Source organism: Lampetra planeri, chromosome 2 (genome assembly GCF_965212315.1).
Source record: "Lampetra planeri chromosome 2, kcLamPlan1.2.h2, whole genome shotgun sequence".
NCBI classification, from domain to species: domain Eukaryota; kingdom Metazoa; phylum Chordata; class Hyperoartia; order Petromyzontiformes; family Petromyzontidae; genus Lampetra; species Lampetra planeri.
Genome location: NC_136108.1, coordinates 33609402 through 33626841, shown reverse-complemented (window position 1 = coordinate 33626841; position 17440 = coordinate 33609402). Strand labels below are relative to the sequence as shown.

General features: G+C 51.3%; 1 protein-coding gene across 3 annotated transcripts in view; it reads left to right on the top strand.

Annotated features, from left to right (window-relative positions):
* Positions 1 to 17440, top strand: part of LOC144732301 (trafficking protein particle complex subunit 9-like) — a 116169-nt gene that overhangs the window by 94387 nt on the left and 4342 nt on the right. For all 3 annotated transcript variants that reach the window (XM_078613777.1, XM_078613767.1, XM_078613757.1), the window contains exon 21: positions 16181 to 16413. In XM_078613777.1, the coding sequence (XP_078469903.1) occupies positions 16181 to 16413 (233 nt within the window). The remainder of the gene's footprint in view (positions 1 to 16180; positions 16414 to 17440) is intronic.

Genomic DNA, 17440 nt, shown 5'->3' with positions numbered 1-17440 from the left:
ACTTTTCTCCGGATCAAATGTCCCTGCACTCACTCTCTCCTCCCTCCAACTCTCTCGCGCATCAACAGGCGAGCGTAACGAGCTCCGCTATTTCGATTTAAAGCTTTCGTGACTGCAGGGATTCATCTTCTTGGTTCTTTCGGTAAAGTCGCGTAGAAGGGAAATAATAAAATAATAAAAATTAAACATAATAAAATACAATTCTTACGACGTTTCGGCCACAACGCAAGCAGCCGTCCTCAGGTGAAGAACAGGTCTGTCGGGAAGACAGCGTCTGAATGACGCCGGGGATATGTGAATGACGCTGTCTTCCCGACAGACCTGTTCTTCACCTGAGGACGGCTGCTTGTGTTGTGGCCGAAACGTCGTGAGAATTGTATTTTATTATGTTTTCTTTTTGTTATTGTATTATTTCCCTTCTACGTGACTTTACCGAAAGAACCAAGAAGATGAGCTCCGCTATGTTGTTCCCTACTCGGGATGCGCTCCCGGTTTTCGGAATGACCGGACAGAATCTGAAAATCGGACCTAGCTAGATACCAAAATTTGGATGATCGGAAATGTTCGTTTTGGTCTGCGTTGATCTGAAAACATCAGAAGTGATGTCGCAAATGGGGTTAGGATGAGCAAATGGGTTAAGGAATGGGTTACGGAATGGTTTAGGGTTTTCGCGGAATGGATAGGATTAGGTTAATATCGAACAATACGGATGCTATAAAAGTAACGGAAAGAATCGGAGCCACTATTTTGCACGCATGTTTGCAAAGTTGTTTTAAAATAAAGGTTTTTTTTATTTTAAAAAAATCAGAGACATGGACTTGTGTGCAAAGAATGACAATATAAGCGGACACGAGTATATGGTAGGGGAGCCAGTATTATTGAACATCGGCTCCTATATTCTGGAATATTGGCTCTGAGCGGGGAACAGAATATTCCTTGCGTGGGCGAATAAATATTTAGGAAGGGGGGTTGGTGGGAGGGAGGGGGGGGGACGTTTCGCTCCACATGGCGGTAGCTTCTCCATTGTTGATGCCCACGAAGCTGCCAGCGCCCGGAGCGAGGCGTAGCGGACATCACGCCCGGACAACATGCTGCCAACATGCCGTCCAACAGCGGAACGGCGGGGGGTGGTGGCTATTCTCTGGATGCGGGTGCAGGCAACCCGACCCTCGCGCGCGACTCACAGAATCGGCTTCATCCTCGACATAACCGCGAGGCCCTCGGAGCCGTACGCCGGGATTAGCGAATTGGGGGGGGGGGGGCAGCGCTTAATTTGCGAGGCGCGCACGCCGCTCTAAGCGAACGCGTGGCCGAGACAAAGTCCCGACGGCGGGAGAGTGCGGGGGGAGTATTATTGGGAAGGAGCGGGGAGGCGGGGTGCGAGTGGGGGTGGGGGGGGGCGTTGTCCCCCACAGCCCCCGCCGTGCGTGCGTGCGCCGGCCCGTTGCTACGAGCGGTGTTGACACAGCGGCGGCACAGCAGGTGCCCCCCTGTAGCCACAGAGGGAGACTGAAAAAGCGCCAGAGCCAGGCGCGGGTCGTCCCCTTGTGCTGGGCCTCACTGCTACGGGGAGGGGGGGGCTGGCTTTCACGGCTATTTAGGGTACCAATGGGCTCATTGAAGGACGAGGTCCCCGGCGTTAGTTGGGGCCCGATGCCTGGCCGCGGTTGACATCGGTGCACGAGTCGCATTATCCGAGCCCTGGCCTCCGTCATCCGCGCTGTTGACTCCCTGCCCCCCCCCCCACCTGTTAGATTAATTAAAGGCACAAAGTCTTACTTGACCTCCCCTCCCCTCCCAGCCCAAGACTTGGCTGCTTCTGGAATACAAGTAAATTTGTTTGTATTTTTTTTTCAACTCACGCAACACATTCGTCAACAACACCGCGGTAAAAGGAAATCGTATAATTGGCAACGTTTTGGGAAACGGGGCCCTTCTTCGGAGCACGTAAATCGGAAGGCTGGAGAGCTGGAATATGAAACAAATATGGCCACTATATTCTTGGTTCTTTCGGTAAAGTCACGTAGAAGGGAAATAATAAAATAATAAACGTATAATTACATATTATTATTTCCCTTCTACGTGACTTTACTGAAAGAACCAAGAATATGAATGCCTGCAGCCACTAAAGCTTTAAATAAATAAAAAATGGCCACTGTTTCTGAACAGCGTCTTAAGACGATGTTTTTTTCTTAATCGAAGTTGCTGAGCACAGGCCCAAACGCCCGAACAGCCAAGCGGGCAGCAACAGAGAGCACTATTAAAGGTCGACAAATCCAACGTGTACGGTAGTCGGCGTACACCACCATGAACCTGGTGCTCATGGAGTGGACAGTGACATCTGATCCGGGCCGGGATGATTAATTTTCATCGACCCCCTGCACTGACTTAATTGACACGGCGTATTGAGCCCTTCATCCAGCAGTGGATGTGTTACGTTTGCGCTACGAAACGCTCCTTCACGCCGCTCGCCGCGCGAGCCGAAGCGAGAGACGCTGCGACGGCAACGTGGGTATCGCGCGGTTCGCGTGACTCTCTTTCGAATTGTTCTTCCTCACTCGAAGATGTGGAGGAGGGGAAGAAGTGTCAGCGATGCGAAAAGTCGGGGCGTTCATTACGTGACGACTAATTGTGCGTGTGCGCCTGCGTCGGATACGAGCGTGAGTGTGCCGGCTGACGCCCAGCGCGTGTGTGTGTGTGAACACGGCAGCAAAACGGAATCATACCTGAATGCAAATGTGCACCCGAGCACGTGAGCAAGCGAGCATGCAAATGAGTGAGCGAGCCAGCGAACGAGTGAGCGCCCGCCGCGTGTGTGAGCGAGTGTGTGAGTGAGTGAGCGAGCGCGCGTGTGAGTGTGTGAGTGAGCGAGCGAGCGTGTGAGTGAGTGTGTGAGTGAGCGAGTGAGTTTGTGAGTGAGCGAGCGCGCGTGTGAGTGAGTGTGTAAGTGAGTGTGTGACTGAGTGAGCGAGCGAGCGTGCGTGCGAGTGAGTGAGTGAGCGAGCGAGCGAGCGTGCGTGTGAGTGAGTGAGTGAGTGTGTGAGTGAGCGAGCGTGCGTGCGTGCGTGTAAATGAGTGAGTGAGTGTGAGTGAGTGAGCGAGCGAGCGAGCGTGCGAGTGAGCGAGCGTGCGAGTGAGCGAGCGTGCGAGTGAGCGAGTGTGCGAGTGAGTGAGTGAGCGAGCGCGCGTGAGCGAATGTGTGAGTGAGCGAGCGCGCGTGAGAGTTTATGAGTGAGCGAGCAAGCACGCATAAGTGTGAGCGGGTGCGCGAGCGAGCGAGCCAGAGAGAGAGAGAGCCATGATGGGGCGTTTGTGGTCGAGCATGCGACGGTAGTAGCATAAAAATATGACGGCTCTCTCTCTCTCTCTTCCGGGCGACTCGATGCCATCCACCCGTGAGACAGAGGGTGCAGGGTTTGTTGCGTCTCTGGGGTAGTTGCGTGAAAACACCTCCGCTTGGAATCTCCCCCCACGTGACGCTGGCCCCCAGTGAAGTGACGGTTCCAAACGCACGCCAGCATCAGCCCAGCTGGGGCACCTTTATCGGGGACTTAACGAGGGGCCAAGAGGAGATTGTGCTGAAGTTGTTGTTTTTGACGCGGTCATCAACCCTGTAGCGTGTGACCTTGTTATCAAGAGGGGGGCATACACAACATAAGCGTGGCGGGGGGGGGGGTAGGGGGGGCAGGGGGAGGGCGCACACGTGACTGAGTGAGCGACGGTGCTGTCCGTTGCCTATCGCGAATTCTACTCCGGCTCTCGCCCCCCACACGAGTGAAGGCTGCGACACCCATCACTTAATCCTAGTCACATTAGCACCGTTAGATTTTTACTTGACTCTTAAGAATTTAAAAGCGGGGACTGAGCCCTCTGGGGCGGTGGGGGTCTGGGGCGGGCGGGAGGGGGGCTCGACTCCCACCCCCCCCTCCCCCTCTCCACCCAACTGGCGCTACAGGGCTGTCGGTCGTGATGCGGCGATGACAAAACGTCGCTAAGCACGCGGCTTCGAGCTCGCTAATTGCGGCTTCTTTTTATGCCACGCGTGCAGACGCCGTCCGTTTCAATGAATGTTTATTCCTCCTCGCCCGATTTTGGCGGAGAGCGGCCCGCAGAGAATTTGAGCTCCATTAAAACTCGGGGCCGCCGGCTCTTAGCTGGCGGGCGCCTCGTGAAGAAGTCCCCGTGCGTTCTGTTTTTGAGGACTGTGGCAGGGAGAGGGGTCTTCGAAGCCACGGTCCACTCCTCCTCATCCTCCTCCTCGCGAGGAAGAAGAGAGGGACGCGCGGCCGCGTTTGTCTTCCCGCGTGTACACACAGTGGTAACGCAACCTGGCGCCGTGCGCGTGGAGGGCTCTCGCATTCTGCAGCGCTCGCTCGCTCGCGCCCAAACTGTTTTGGGAATGAGGACGTGGACGGCGTTTTAAGGACCTGTTGTGAAGGTCCGTTATTTATTTAGTTGTAAGCGCAAAAGCCCCATGCAACGCGTCGATGGTTTCTACGGAGGGGGACAGAAAGCTTAAAGGTTCATTTTTTAAACCCGAGGCCAAATAAATATTATATATATATATATAACTTGCCGTCGCCACAGCGCAAGGTTTTGTAACTTTAAACAAAATCGAGACATCCAGCGGGTCTGGGCAGAAAAATGGCGTTCGAGTGGATGCACACGGGCGGCCGCTGGGCAAGACTAACAACGGAGTGGCGGCTAAAGGAAGGAGCGCGCCCAATAGGACGGGCGCCCTCCGTGGAGATGGAGCGGTGAGGATCGGCTCACGTGCAAGGTGGTAGGCGGATGGCTAACATCGCAGTATCGCGAGAGGCGGTGGTGGCGGCGTGTTTGGGAGGCCTTCATCCAGCAGTGATGGTAATCATATACCACAGCCGCGGCTGTATATGGCAGCCAGCTTCTAGGAAACTTTGACCTCACGTCTACGCTTCATGACAACAGCGAAAATAATCTCAAAAAAGTCGTCAACAAAAGACGACCGCCTCTCAGAACCGAGGCTATTAAAAGGCAGCGCTCCCATTTGGCGCGGATCCGTGTGCACCAGCTGCTGCAACAAGAGCGAGCGCAAGCACATTGTCACCACTCATCCCCCTGTGCGCCACGGTCTTAACAAGTGGGGTTGAGGGGGCGCCCTCATTGATTTCCCTTTTCACAGACCCACTGAGTACTCGATCTGAGCCTCAAACTTTGAATGGCTCCGCCAGTAGTCAAGCCATGGCGCCGCATACAAAGCCGCACCGACTCCCCCCCCCCGCCCCGCCCCAGGAGGAACCTGCGACTCTCTCCCGCACTGGATCGATTTCAGGAGGGAGCCTGTGGCCGTCTGTGCCGAGTTCACGAGCCGGGTGCTGTTGTTTTTTTCCTTCCGACGTGGTTCGAATGGCCGTGCAACGCCGAGAGGGTGAGCCCGTATTTTTTTTATTTAAGTCAACTCACGGCTCTCGCTGACGCCGCGGTGTTAATGGGTTATCGTGGCACGTAAATAGGGTCGGCAAGGACCACGCAAACGTCGTCAAACTCCCTGCCTGTGGGCGTCGTGGTGCCCATACCCCTTTCTTGCGAGAGGGCGGTGCGGAGAATGTGGACTCCGTCCATACGGCATAGAGCGTTGGCCCCTCGCAACGAGTGGGTTTTCTCCGGGTGCTCCGGCTTCGTCCCACGTGTAAATACTCGTGAATTAGCTTATAACAACTTAATATGTAGAGGACTGCAGAGCTTGTGGGGAGGGGGGTATGCCTTACCGTCTGGCTGCTGTCCCACTTGGCTGTGTTTCCTTGCACCTCTAAACCATTTTATCTCATCCATAGGAAGCAAATACTGTACGGTGCATTACAAGTCAACTTTCTTACCGTTATATATGTATATATTTCCTTTTAAGGCCACAGTGTTAATGAATAATGTCTTGAGTTCGTGTTGCTTAGATGTAGGAGTAAGCAGAGCTGTGTCAGAAGTAATAATAATTCATCTCACGCCTAGAGTAATTTAAAGTTAAAACACATTTCATCCCCGTTCATACCGCACCAGACTAGAATAACACACGTAATGGGAAGTGACATTATTTTTACATTAAATTGTGGACACAATGCCACCGCATCACATTGGTGTATGTGCTAAGCCATCAACTGGTGTAATTGCAATCCGATGGAATATACATAATGCGCGCAGGTGAAATGGTTGAGAATGTGTTTACCCGCACAATATGTCACACTAGCCTATAGTAAGGCTTTCAAACTTAAAAATTAGCACACAAAAAATATTCACCCAAACATTATTAAATGAACAAAATACAAATAGATATCAGAGGTCGATTCTGTCTTTCCATCTTCATGTACAACGATGTAAAGGCGCAGGCCTGCAAGTGCTTTCTCACGCTACCGCGAGCGCCAGAGCGTGCTTGGCCTACTCTTCTGCGCTGGAAGAGGTGGGATGAGCCCACACTTTTACCCCACCACGTGCGAAACAGCCAATGGATTCACGTGGCGATGCTATTTACACTGCAGGGTGCACAGACGTGAGGGGTGGGGGGCAGGGAGAGATTTAAGAAAGTAAACTGAACAATTTTTTATTGTACCAGTTAAGGCCTATTGAGCTATGATGTAGCTCGTTTTTCAGAAGTGACCTGGCCACGAATGATAGCTCAACGAACGTGGCTTATCACGTGGACATTTATAGCACCAGCCAAACACTCTAAACGCCGAGGAGGAGAATCCGCCCATCATCACAGTCCGGCAGCTAAGCGGGAGGAACATTCAGGCGCGCTCACCACAGCGAGCGCCCGACACTTTTTTGACGGCAGATTTAAATCGGCGCTGACGGCCGCCACCGTATACCAACACACCGCACCCCGCGCCCCGCACACCGCCACCGTCCCCCAACGGGAAGAGGCACGGGTGCTGCTTCAGCCGAAGTCGACGGCGGCGGCAGCGACGGGATCCGTCTCGCCACTCAATTACGGAGCTTACGAAGCCGCGCGATTTTGGGGGATATATCGTGCCCCAGATAATTATTTTGCCACTGAGCTCCTCGCTAAAGCCGCGACGTAATTCTGGTTGACGCGTCTCTCGCCCGGGTCTGGAGAAAATGGCTTTCTCTGCAATGAGATCCCCGGGTCACTGTAAGCGCGAACGCCGCTCTCGCTCGGAGCCAGCGAGACGCGTACAGTTGCCGCAGAGCTCCTTGTTTTAACTCGATTTCACCGCTCTCACGTGTCGCCGCTGATGTGTACGCGCAGGTGGAAAAGGGATCAGCGCGTCTGGCGCCGCGGGGTTAACGTACTTAGCGTGCGCACGGCGCAACAAACTTGACCCCGTGCTGCCGGAACGGCGCGTTTTTCGGTGAACGCGCGGGGAGAATCTCGAGTCGATCGTTTACATCGACTCGAGGCCGTCGGACCTATAACCGATGGAGTTTTGTTGGTGATGCTGTGTTTTAAACGGCCGCAACTGGATGCTTGGCAGGGCTCGTTCGGTCAGCGCTCGTTTGCTACGTTCGGCACAGTCGCCGGGTCTAGCCGGCGACAACGTTGTGAGATTTTTTATATAAACTGGCAGACAATGTCTCCTTCACAGCTCCGTGTCCACGTAAACGAAAAATGAAAGTATTTCTTAGCAAACCCATCGCCCGCACGGCATTCTGGGAGTGCATAATTTCAGCGCGGTTGTTTCCAGGACAAGCAAAACTCTGGACCGGTTTTGGCACACAGTGTCTCATCAGCAGAGTCGGGCTTGTAAGACTGAACCCGGTCCAGAGTTGTACTTGTCTTCACACAATGCCGCTGAAATTAGGCTGTGCAGCTGATGGGTTGTGCAAAGAAATCTTTTTTTTTTACGTGTTAGAGACGGATGTACAGTATTGTATTATTTAAATTCTCCTCAACGACGCTGGATATTGTCTTGTGGGATTTGAGTCCAGTCGCAGTCTGTGGATCTCGTTGCCGCCGTGCTCGTAGGCGAGCAGACTAAACGTGTATTAATGTTGGCGTGAGGGACACGCAATTCTGCCACCGATCTGACATCATCGGCTCAGCCAATCGGTGTATCCGGTACATCTTTTTATACACATACAGTGTGCATAGATATACACACACACCCACAGCCAATTAACATGCTCGGTCTTCCTCGGTGCACTGCAGTCTCTGATAAAGCGACTCAATTATCCTGAGTGTGCGTCTTCACTCGGACCCGTTAGTTTCATGTCGTCACGCTTCGGTCGTTGGTGGACAGCAGACGTAGCCATCGGTCACGTTTGACGAATCATTCATCAAGCATGATGATGATAATGATTAAAGATGATGATTGAAAGACCCAACGCAGAAGATCCCTCGGGTTTGATCTTCCACGAAGCTCATGGTCCACTCTAAACCATATCCGCTGCACCAACCATGGCAGTCGATGTGGATACCTCGTGCACAAATGGAAAATTAAAAACTCTCCAGTCGTGTGTGACTGTGGGCATCCAGAACAGACCGAACAACTTATATGAGGACGCAATGCCCGATCCACAAATACGGAGACATCGCGGCTATACACTCCGATACTCCTGGCGCGGTTATCTGACTTGACCACCTGAATGTGAAATTGTAGTTGATGCTCTGCATTTAAATCAGCAGCCATACGAAAGAGGAAGATGATTCATACACTCTCAAGTCATCGCTGATTCAAGTTTTGTGAAAAAATAACCTGCTACTTTTGTTAATGAATATTTTTGTCGCGAATTTGAAAAACGAAAATTATTATAAAAAAAAAGATACCAGAGAACGACCCGTCTGTAACACTTTCAGGTCGTATCTTCCGCACCGTTGTGAAATTTGCCCGTTTGGTTTGTTTGTATCAGCAGCTAGCACCGACTCCCGTACGCAGATCTCAGTGAAGTATAAAACACGTGCACCGTTTCAGTGATATTCACACAGACAGTTTCGCTTCATTCCGGACAAAAAGTTAGCAAGATTGCTTCTTTTTTTATAAGCTGTCCACAGCTGCACATTTTTGCGAATATTTCAAGGACAGCGAGTCCGTTCAGAAGCGTCATGCAGATCCCGGCGTTTATTTATTTGTTCGACTCTCCCCGCCCCCCTCCCCTCCCATGTTTATCAATAACAAAGGGGACGCGGCGGTCGTAAAGTGACATTCCGTGATTCCAAGAAGGGCCGTTGTTTGTGTTGGCCTTCTCACGAGGGTCTCGGGCCATCTGCCGGAGGCTCGGGACACACGGGGCCACGATGACATTGCTCTCAGCGGTTTTGAACTCGTGGGTCATGTCCCTGAAAGCCTTTTTGTGTGTACGCATGTACCTTGAAGTTCTTTCCCATCGTACCGAGCCAACCGTGGTAATCGGAGGTGCGATTAGCCGATCTTGATTTGAAGCTTTGGTGACTGCAGGGATCCATACTCTTTGGTTCTTTCGGTAAAGTCACGTGGGTAGAAAATAATAATAGATCACGACGGGTTTCGATCGTCTTCAGGTGAAGACGGTCGCTTGTTGTTGCGATCGAAACGTCGTGCCCTCTTATGTGTTCTACCCACGTGACTTTACCGAAAGAACCAAAGAGTATGTGCGATTAGCCTGTTGGTTGCTGGGGTGGTGGTGGCGGGGGGGGGGGGGGCGGTGGTTAGGCAGGGGTGTAGATGGCGAGGGGGCATAGGCTGCGACATGGATACTGTGCGGGATAAATATGGAACGTGCACGGGTGAGAGTTGCGGTGCCGCGTCGCGACAACAAAGAACGCCGATGTGAAACACACGCCCGACCGGCGACCTCTGAGCTGCAAGTCCAGCAGTGTGCTCGCGGCTCCATCGTATAGGCCTTGTCTCAAATGCGCTGTCCATGAAGTCTCCAGTTGGAGGCCGGGTGGGCACGGGGTGGGTGCGTGGGGGATGGGGGCCCGGAGTGACTCGGGTCAAGCCTTTATTTTTGTATCTGAGAAGAGGAGCGGCGCCCTCCGCTCATCCCCTTTGAACCAAACGTCCGCAGGTGTTGCACGGCAATGTCTCCCCTCGTCAACAGAGGCAGGCTTCGTATTCTTTCGTAATTCTATTGATGGAGACTACAATTTCACATGCAGGTGGTCAAGGCAGATAACCGGCGTGAGGAGCTGCAGCTGAGTGTCTCGCCGTGATGCCTCCTCCTTCGCATTTGCGTCGTCATACAAGTTGTACGGTTCGTTGTGGATGACCACAGACAGTCGCACACTAGAGAGTTTAACACGTGGAGAGCTTTTTTATTTGTTACAACGGGGGGTGAGGTGGGCGGCTAATGGTTGCGTACACGAAGAAGGTCGCCCTTCGCCAACTAAAGTCCGGTGTTGCCACTACGGGGGGGGGGGGGGGGGGAAGCAGCGACCTCAGCAGCGCCGGCGGGTGACCACGGCCCAGGGACACTCGGCATTCACAGATGGGCGGCCCGAACGCGCCGGGAGCTGACGATGTCCGTTTTTTGTATTTCTCCATCGCACGCTTGTGCCCCAGGGGGTTCATTTTATCCACGTCCGTCCCGGGTTGGGCCACCAGGAAAATATTGCCACAGCCGGCGTGCCACATCCACCACCGTACCCACTCGTGGTGGCTGTGGCCGCTACTTAAGTCGGCGTGCAATCTGACTCAGCTTCTATCGGCGGGACCCCTGAAACATCCGGTGGGGAATGAAGGCACCCCCCCCCCTCCCCCGCGTTTGCGCGCGATGAGGTCGCAGAGAAATTGAGCAACCGAACGCGTTAAAGTCTTCTTTGGCGGCCGAGTGGATCCACAACAATTATTTGCCAAAGAATCATTCCAAGGGTATTAGTGTTGAATTGTCTTGTGTTGCATCAAGGAGTGTAGCCAGTGATGCTACAATATTAAGTTACACCAACGGTGTCCTGTATTTTGACAGCTACTATATTTCATCACGTCCTGCATTTAATCATCATTATTTCCATCATTAGTTCCTGGCACTTTTTAAATCCATTGCTGAATGAAGGCCTCCTTCCCCCACGCCGTGTCAGGCAAGGTCCACCAAACTGATGTCAAACACAGGTCGCCAAGGTTCAAGGTTCAATGTGCTACCCACTGCGCAACAACTGCTCCTCCACTGTAGATTCGACTTGCTAGTGTTTACAGAGGGCGGCAGCGCGTGGGATCAAGACTCGTGAATTCACAGATGTCCCATTGAAATGACAACCACGGTCCGACAAAAAAAATAAGGTGACCAATGATCCACCCGAAACCGATGACGATCACGGGAAGTGCCGTCTTGCCGATGGCGTTGCGCCGGCGGCGCGTTTTCACCCCCATTCACAAGTGGCGGCACTTTTGTTTCGCATGAAGACGCGCTTAATTATAATTTAGCAGTAATTGATTTGGCAATTTTTTTTCTCCAAAATTGCCCTGGAAAATTATTTTTTTAAAAATACAAAACTCATTACTAATGCGCACACACCCTAAGCTGTGAAAACACTTTAAATACTTTAAAGTTACGCCCCGTGATTTAAACCAGCTGATGGTCTCAGCTCGCCGATGACAAAACGGATGCATCACACGAAAAAAATCCTCGGCACCTTAACGTGGCTGCATTCCAGCTGTGCGATTCAAGCGTCAGTTTGACTCTGGCACAACGAGAGCCTTACACTCTCGTGTTGCGGCGCGAGTGGGCAAGTCCTGGCCCTCTTCTGTGTGGACCAGAGGTCGCTTAAAATGATTCCAGAGCTTCTCTGCACCCATGCCGGTTTTTTGTTTTTGTTTTACCGAGGCACAAAACTTTACGTATCACTGCGATATATATCCGTTTCCTTAGGCCTCATCTCCAACGTGAAGGGCTTGCACTGCTATTGGAGAGATCCGAGTGGGATACACGACACGTGTTTGGTGAATGTAACGTGAGATGCAAAACAACAGAAATGTATCCTCGGCTATCGTCTCGTCGATCTATAGTTTTACCCAGGGAAATGTTTTTTCCTCCGCGCGGTATGTGTCCAGTGTGTTTTTTTTTTACAAATGGGTTCTGATTGCTTTCGTATCCCATCTTGAGCCTTCGTAATTCTCCATTCGGCGGCTTGAAATTTTTTTGTGGTTTGCGCGTGGGAACGGTGTTCTCTGAAAGCCCCGAGGAGGTCGGTGATTAACCCTCTCGTTGATGAATTATTTAAATAAAATCTAACATTTTTGTATTTATTATTATTTAAAGTAAAAAAAATACGAATCAAAGGAAACTTCTCCTCTAAAATGTTGAAATGAAAATCATATAACTCCACAGCAATCCTTTACATTTCATATCTGTACATAAAAAACACGTTTTTTTGGTTTTAGTTCATCAGTTTTATTATCAAGCAGCATTTGTTTAAGTAAGCAAGCAACCCCTAAACCGGTTTTGACTTTCTGGGCCTCATAAGCAGAGTCAGGCTCATTAAACAAATGCTTCTTGACTTAACATATGTCATTGGCAAGAGCACCCCGTTCACGTACACAAACTGATTATGCGCTGCCGTGGGTAAAGCGCGTAAAAGCAGAGATTAGTTCTGTGCCCACACATCAACAAGCCATACATTTTAGCCGATCAGCCTATTGGCTTTTCAGACATATAAATATCAGAGCAGTCCACCGCAGCGGTTGACACACTGCATGAGTGTCAATAAATCACAGCGGGGGGAGGGGGGTGGCTGAATGAATACTGCGCTGTGTCTGAGCGGGAGCCCCCCTGAGTCAGCTCCACCGAGTCGGCACCGCTCGGCTAATTTCTGGCTCGCGTTAGACACGGAATCAGGTTTCACTTTGTATTCTGCCACAAAGCTCCCGATCGCTAAATGACCGCACAACAATAACAACAGCGACAACAGCAGCAACAAAAAAACGACAAAAAAGCATCATCGTCCACGCGTGTAAATTGACAGCAAATACACATTAAAAAAAGGTCCCTTTAAAACACGTTGCAAGTGGGCACCTAATTGCCGGGGGAGCCGGCCTGGCAATCGGATGACGGCGATGGTGATGATGGTGATCACGATAATAGCCGGGCGTGTGTGGGTGGGCACCAGGAGCACGCGGAGTTACCGGCGTCGTCGTGATGGCATCGGTAGCGTCTGTCGGGCACCGGTGAAAGAGACCTCCATACCTCATCGGATTCCTCCAGTCTCATTTAAAGATTCCGATTCTGTTGCGGCGGCATCGTGGCGAGAGAGGGGTCAGGAGTGGGCCCCCCCGGCACGCGCCAGCCCAGAGGCGTTTCTGTCCAAACGAGCGGTTCGACCATGAGGCACAGATCAAGGGTCGGCAACCAAAAATAACAAGGAGAGATAAAAAAAAAAATCCGAATTCTGTAAAAAAACTCAAAATGAAACTCGATGTTGCAAGAGCCGCTATGCACGTGAATGACGCCACGAGGCGGTCCTTAAAGAGCCGCAGGTTGCTGACCCCTGGGTCCAGACCATATCGTTTCATTTGTCAGTACTACCTGGGCATGGGGAAACTAAAGTTGTATCGACATCTTTAAGTCGCCAATAAAAGCGAATGATGATTTGTGATTGCATTTTTGGGTTAGGCCACGTCAACGATCGGGCCCTGAAAATCACCTGTGAATCATCGCAATATTGGCTGCGAATCCATACATGTGAAGTGAATGAATGCAACAACGTTATTACAATATGCTTTATTTAACCAGGAGATTAAATAATATAGACCCATCGAGATCATGGAAACATTGCCTCTGTTGCAAGGGCAGCCTTGGTTTGCATCGTCATTTTATGCACACCGAATGATTAAAAAAAAATGAACATTTTAAGTAACATCTAACGATAATTGAATACACAATACATGTGCGTTTTATCACGTCATCCACTTTTTGTGTCGCTGCCCATCGTGACGTCCGACATTACGCTGCATGTACCGGGAGCTTCTCTGGGATCCGGATTGAACAACTCAAAAACAAATCGGGCAGCTGTCCGGCACAATCGTGAAAAAACGAACGCAGTAGCGTCATTTTTTTTCTTCCAATATTCGGAAGTCACTGGAGCTATGCACGTTTGAAAAAACTAATTTCTTTAGAACTGCTCTTTGTGTTTAGGTTGTTGTCCTTCCCCCGTACCACCGATTCGCACGGTTGGCTACGTACGGTGCGAAAGAAGTTCAACACACATCCATAATGCTCAACAGTAGAAGGCTGGCGATTAGGCTCATGGCAAGCTGTAGTTGCCATTCATGATGACGTCTGTCCGCGCCCGGGCAAACGTTCCGCCTATGCTCAGATTAAGCCGCGATTAGACTTTAAACAATGCCCAGGCAAGGCCAGGGGCTTAATTTCTAATTGAACATTTTCTGTGTCACCGGTAGACTGGAATGGGGTGGCACGTGACTGGTAGTAGCCGCAGCCCTAGTGAGAGCTATACGTACGCATGCTTTGTGTATATGAACATCTATAATGGGATTTTTATTTTTACACTGTTTTAGATTGTTTTTTGAGCACTGGTATTTTTTGTATCCTATTTGCAGTGAGTTCTGACGTGGGTTGCATGTCAATAATTTGTGATTTTTGCTCTGGTTAGTTTGCACATTCCCTCCACCCTACATTGTGCTGTAACTGCTGCCACTGTCTTGGGCTGTGAACTATGAATCTCTGTGTAACTTTATGGATCTCTATGTAACTATATGGATCTCTTTTGTAAATATAAGGATCTCTATTAACCTCTGGATCCCTATATAACTCAATGTAACTCAATTGATCTCTATGTAACTCTATGTAACTCTATAGATCACTATGCAACTCAATGGATGTCTATGTACCTCTATAGATATTTCTGTAACGTAATAGATGTCTACGGAACTTTATGGATCTCTATGGATCTCTATGCAACTCTCTGTAGCTCAATGGATTCATATGCAACTCTGTGGATCTCTATGCCACCCTACGTCACTGCAATGTCCTGTAACTACCACCACGGCCGATGGCCTTGGGCTGAGATCGTCCGTGTAACAGAGCTGCGTAAACTCAATGGGGCCTCGCCAGCTGAAATAATAATAAGGCCGGAGTCTTGACAAAACAGCGCACGGTCGCTTTCAGTCTCTGCACGGTTTTTCATTTGCTAAGCCGCATCGTCCGCTGGAAGCAAATGCGATTTCTCACTTGAATGTGGCGGGAATAGGCTCGCGTGTCTTAAGACGTAAATGTGATTGAGGCTGGAACAATGGGGCTATTGTTGCTGCATTCAACAGTGGCTGGGCGGTGCACTGAAGCGTTTGGCTCGGTGAAAAGCATCCCCGTGTGGCCATTCTCGCCGTGCACTTCAGTGCCACACAGAGCCTCCCTTTAAATCATTCATCCTCTGCCTTTATTTTTACGAAACATCGCCAGCATCAGCAGCAGCAGCAGAAAAATGACAGTGCCAGGATGTTATGTTAAGTTTAGAGTGCATGATTAAAACGTTCTAAATTCAATGTATGTATGTTGAACATCTTTCGCACCGTACACAGCCAACCGCGCTATGGATGTATACTAAATAACACAAACATGTTATTATTATTATTATAAATCACGAGCATGTTATTAATTATAAATTACAAATAAATAACATGTCAGCGATGTGGGTGGGTGGCTCAGGAGTCAAAAGCACCAAGCCGGCTCCTGCTGTGATGCTGGCGATGTGGTTCAGCGGGTTCTCAGGTGCAGCGGAGTTGATGGTCCCAGTCCGGTCACCAAAAAGCAAAAACAAAATTTAAAAAAATGCCCGTCAATGTCGTCGCATTCAATGTGGGTGTGCGTGTAATTTGGAGAACATTTTATTACAGCTCTGAGAGATGAAATTCACAATTTTTGGGGAAGGCCTCATCCAGCAGTGGATCGACAGAATTGGCCCCAACTGAGCAACTGTTTATCGTGCTCCACTGCAGTGTTCGTTGAGGCGTTGCCTCCCATCGCGCGTGCGGGTTTTTCTTCGGGAGCTCCGGTTTCCCTCCACGCGTAAACACGATTGGCCAATTAACACCTTCACATATCGAGGACTGCAGAGCTTGGGCAACTGTTGTCGCCGGCTGGGCACGTGACTGCCTTCCCACCTGCCTGTGGTTCCGCGTGCCTCCGATTCATTCCCGGTCGTGGGAGAGCGAGTGAACACTGTGCGGGCTACAAGTCGAAATTATTATAATAATACACCATGTAGGACGTCAGGGTTCCATCACTGCTGGCACGATGTCGTCGTCTGGGCTGTGACCTCCAGACGTATCGGTGGAGGGCGCGGTGGCCAACGTGGAGGAGGAAGAGGAGGTGGTGCAGTGCACCGTCGCGGTGCCGGTGTCCCTGGAGGTGACCGTCAGGAACCACAGCGGCAGCGCCGTGGGGCCCCTGTCGCTGTCCATGGTGCTGGGCGACGGCACGCGGCACCCCGAGGAGGAGGAGGAGGAGGCGGCGATGATCGTCCGGCTTGGCGCCTGCGTGGCGTTCGTACCACAGGTGGGGTGGGGGGGGGGCACCGTAACGCCGCCCGCGCCGGCATCGTCCCGCCCGACTCACCGGTCGCTCGTCAAGCCAGCACGCGGACGCGAGGGCCTCACCCCGCGCGTGTCGTTGGTCACGTGGGGTGTTTTTGGCCGTACTTGACCGTGCTGCCCATTGCCCGTTTGTGTGAATGAACCAGCGCCAGAGCCGGTTCAGATGGCTCCGATGTTGCTAGTGGGTGAGAATCGAGCCCGGGTCACTGGGTTCAGAGTACGGTGCGCTAACCACTGCGCCAGCCCTCAACCTCCGGGTGGATTATTACAACAACAACAACAACAGCGACGATTATAATGATCTTGAAGTATTAATCCAGGAAAGACTCAAAGAGCGTTTCGAGAGGGAGTGCTAAATTGGAAAGTTTGGGAAAACCTACACGTGCGAAGGGGTAACAATATCCCCGTACAGAATGGAAACAGATGGAGATTAGTCTACTTGCCGTATCCTGGCTCCTGACGAATGTATGTATGTTGAACTTCTTTCACACCGTACGTAGCCAACCGTGCTAGTCGGAGGTGCGGCGAAGGACAACAACCTAAACGCAAAAAGCAGTTCTGAGGAAATGAGTTTGCAGTCTCGAAAGGGAGTCGTCTATGTCCGCGTGATCCGCCAACCCTGGCCTCGGGAGTGGCGGTACCTCCGGCGTTCGCCGTCGCGCCCACCTCTAGAGGAATCGATGGGGGCGCGATGACTCTGATGGTGACGGCGACGACAACACGACCCAGAAAAGTGGCCGTCCCTCGCTGCCGTTTTTTGTGTTTTTTGCTGCACAAAGGCGACGCGATGGCCCCCAGCACTCCGTGTCCCGCCGCGTGCCCCTCGTGGCACCGGCTCAATGTGTTCCCAATCACCGGGGGCCAGCAACTGTCTTGCTGGCCTGATTGGCCGCCTTGTCCTTTCAAGATTGAAGAGCGAAGCGAGATGAGTCGAGGTGCCGCGTGTGTCAATGGGGCACCGGGGGAGAGTGGAGGGGCACGGGGCTTAA